Source organism: Alligator sinensis, unplaced genomic scaffold, assembly GCF_000455745.1.
Source record: "Alligator sinensis unplaced genomic scaffold, ASM45574v1 scaffold628_2, whole genome shotgun sequence".
NCBI lineage: Eukaryota > Metazoa > Chordata > Crocodylia > Alligatoridae > Alligator > Alligator sinensis.
In genome coordinates, this window is record NW_005841833.1 from 4,361,359 (window position 1) to 4,364,695 (window position 3,337).

The 3,337-nt window shown below is 41.1% G+C and overlaps 1 protein-coding gene across 1 annotated transcript in view; it reads left to right on the top strand.

The window, feature by feature from the left end:
- The window catches only part of PPTC7 (PTC7 protein phosphatase homolog), a 14,833-nt gene extending 11,502 nt beyond the window's left edge, over positions 1-3,331 (top strand). The window contains exons 5-6 of the mRNA XM_025199009.1: positions 743-872; positions 1,164-3,331. Coding sequence (XP_025054794.1) covers positions 743-872; positions 1,164-1,222 — 189 coding nt within the window. The 3' untranslated portion in view covers positions 1,223-3,331. The remainder of the gene's footprint in view (positions 1-742; positions 873-1,163) is intronic.
- Positions 3,332-3,337: the final 6 nt, after the last annotated feature.

Consider the following 3,337-nt stretch of genomic DNA (forward strand, 5'->3'; position numbering starts at 1 on the left):
GACTTGCAAATAATTTCAGACGAGCAGCAGGGCAGAGGGGGGGGGACAGGAAAACGTCACTGTTGCAGTGGAAGCTGTAACTGCTGGGTATGCAGACTTGTAGCCCATGCGTAGACATTAAGATTTCAGTTTGATTTGACACTTTCCCATTTAAGTGTAGGGCACAGACACCATTCAGCAAAATGGATATTGTAATTATGCAAGACTAGAGTTGTCAGGCATTTTTGTGTTATGGGAAGATATTCCTTTTGCTTGACACTTAGTGCTCAAACTAGCTTTGTTTCTCTTGTTTGCTCAATCATTGCTCTCCTCCTTTTGCCTTAGCACTCCTGCTGTAGTGAATGCAGTTCCTTTGGAAAGAGCGGGTGCCTGGCTGTCAAGCTGGGTGAAGGGAGGGTGCGATTTGGGTAGTCAAAACAGGTAAAGGGAAAGCTGAGTTTCTCGGCTTAGATAACTTGCAGTATTCAAAACAGGCCGGGTCCCATCTTCTAAGCAGTGAAATGGTACGTTTCCTCCCCACGATCAGTGGTCTCATGAGAACTGTGCAGATAATCACAGCCACAGAGGTTGGATTCATCCTGGAATGCAAACGCTCACAGACTGGACACTTGGGAGAAGGCAGGTTCCTTTTGGATTAGGAAATGGTCCCTGTGCCCATCCTGCTCTCTTCCAAAGTAGCTGCTTAGGTGAATGAACCGCGCTCATTTCTGTAAAAATAACTGGCTGGCTTTCATCAATCTAGAACTCGAATTATGAGAGCATACAACAGACTGCGAGAAGCATTGCTGAGCAAGCTCACGAACTGGCGTACGACCCTACCTACATGTCACCCTTTGCACAGTTTGCCTGTGACAATGGCTTGAACGTGAGAGGTGAGTGGGTCTCCCCCCGACTGTGGAATCGCTTCATAAATCTTGTGCTGTCCCAAGTTCCATCCCTCTCTCTCCGCCTGCCCCCAAATAATCGGTGGTCCCCAGAATGCTTTTAGGAGGCACTTGTTCCTTTTGAAAGGGAAGTGAAGGAGACCAAGGCTTTCGGCTGTACGCGTATCTAAAACAGTCAGACTTTTTTTTAAAGGGTGTTAAAACGAAGCTTTTAGGACACTGTTTATAACTTTTAGGTAGCTTCTTGATTAGTTTCAAAATTAATTTTTTGCATTACAGGGGGAAAACCAGATGACATCACCGTCCTTCTTTCTATAGTAGCTGAATATACAGACTGAATTGTTTAAGATGTCAACTTCTGATACCGTCTTTCTCCCAGAGTTCCTAGCTTCACACGTACTGTTTCCTGCTGGCAGGATTGCTTTCTTACGTTGCAGCTGATCTCAATGGCCAATTGTCAAGCCTGTTGCCTGTCCTACGATGCAATGTTGAGATCCTTTTAAGAACCACTACTGTAATACACTGATCCGTCTGCCAGCAAGAAATGAGGAAATGCAAGGCTTGAAGCATGCCTTTCAAAACCCAGTAGTTGTTCTCAAGGTGGGGGAAACCAGACCCACGTGGTTACTGCTTTTTAAATTGTGACTAGTTTCAAATGATGAACATTGGTTGCTCAAAGTTCAAAATTAGGTATAATTGATTAAAAGTTCCACAAGAGGATGTGTTTTGCTCTATCTGCTAGAAACATCCATTATTCATCCAAGGATATGTTAAAAAGCATACGTTCCTAAACCTAGTCTCGTTACAGTGATAGCTGAGGATTTGTGTTTCAAAAACGTTGTTTTCAGGAGGAGGAGAACTGCTGTAAAAGTTTTGCTCTTGGCATACATCGTGTCAGCTTGGAGCCTCTCCTATTGCAGAATTTCAAAAAAACCAAGATTAGTTTAAGCTGTACGGATGCATAAGTGTGTTGTGATTTCAGATGCTTAACTGTGATCTTATCAGTGGAAGCTTTGCAGATCATTTGTCCATAACGAGGCCTGGGCTGTCTGAATGTCTTGGGCGTGGGTAACTTTTTTTTAAATCAAAAAGTTGTTGTAGCTTGAACTCGCGAAAGCTGCCAGCGCTCAGAGTTGAGGTTAGCACAGATTCTTACCCTGTCTCTGAGCAGCATGTGAGAACATGCCGTAGCTGCTGCCATCCCTGGGAAAGATGGGTGGCGTTAAGAGCAGGTAGTCCTCAACTTTGAACTTCCTTACTTTTTGTTTGAGAACTCACTACTGCCTAGCCGTCGCTCGTGTTAGTATGGCCATTCTTGCTTTATGTAGACTAGAACACGCTTTACCAAATTAAGTCGATCCTCGTTCTGATTCTCAAAAGTGCACCTCTTCGCTTATGCTGTGGCAGCGGCAGTAAGTACACAAATGGAAAATAGTTAATGAATAACAAGCAAAACTTACATTTCAGTAACTGATGCTGAGGGTTTTCTGAATGATCCTTAATGATGTTTACAGTTAGCTCCCAGCCACTTGCGATATAATATTTCCTTATGAATAAGAGTAGCTCACAATTGTTTCCCCCAGTTTGCTCTTCTTGAGGCTCATAAAAAGCTTGTAGCTGGTAAAGATATATATATTTTGGTCAGTTTTTCATTAACTTTTTTTGCTGGTAGAGAAGTATTTAGAAATAAATTAAAGCCATGTTTTTATATATATATAAAAAAAAAAAAAAAGTCGGGTAACATTTGATGTTTAGATGAGTGCAGTTAAACTTGGTCAGTAAGTAATCTTACCTTATTTCAAAAGGAGATTTTACTACCTGGTTTATTGTATTAAAACTGTTAAGTTCAAGGTTACCTCAACTTGTTTAAAGATTTTTTTGTGGAGTTGTACTGTATATTTGCATAACTATGTCAAGCTCTTATTTTATTTAAAATCATTTAACATGTACCATGTACATGTCATTTTACTATATTTCAGTGCATCATGCTTGTAACAGGCATTTCATTTATAATGAGGATGAGTGATTAATTTTGGAGCGCTTCAGTAACTTATGTACTATTCCTAAATTGGCATAATGTTAGGTATCTACTTCAAAACCACCTTTTAACTTCTGTAAAAATGCCTTAACTACCCTATCTTGACCAAAATGCTATTTTGGTGGGGTGTGGGGAGGATGATGTTAACAGAGAAAAATCCTTATTTTGTGATAAATGGAACAGCACGTGGCGGACACCTTTGCACAATCTGCCCAGTCCCTTTTTATTTTTAAAAACTGAACAAGCTGTACTCGGCTGTTTCTTGTTGGAAGGAATGTATTCATGCTGCAGTATAGGGCTTTACTTCCCGCACCTGCAGGAGAGGCTTCTCTCTCAATCCTGGGTATCTTCTGCTTTTAGTTCTCCAGTATTTACTGTCACAATTCCTTATTAGAGCAGACTTGGTCAACTACTC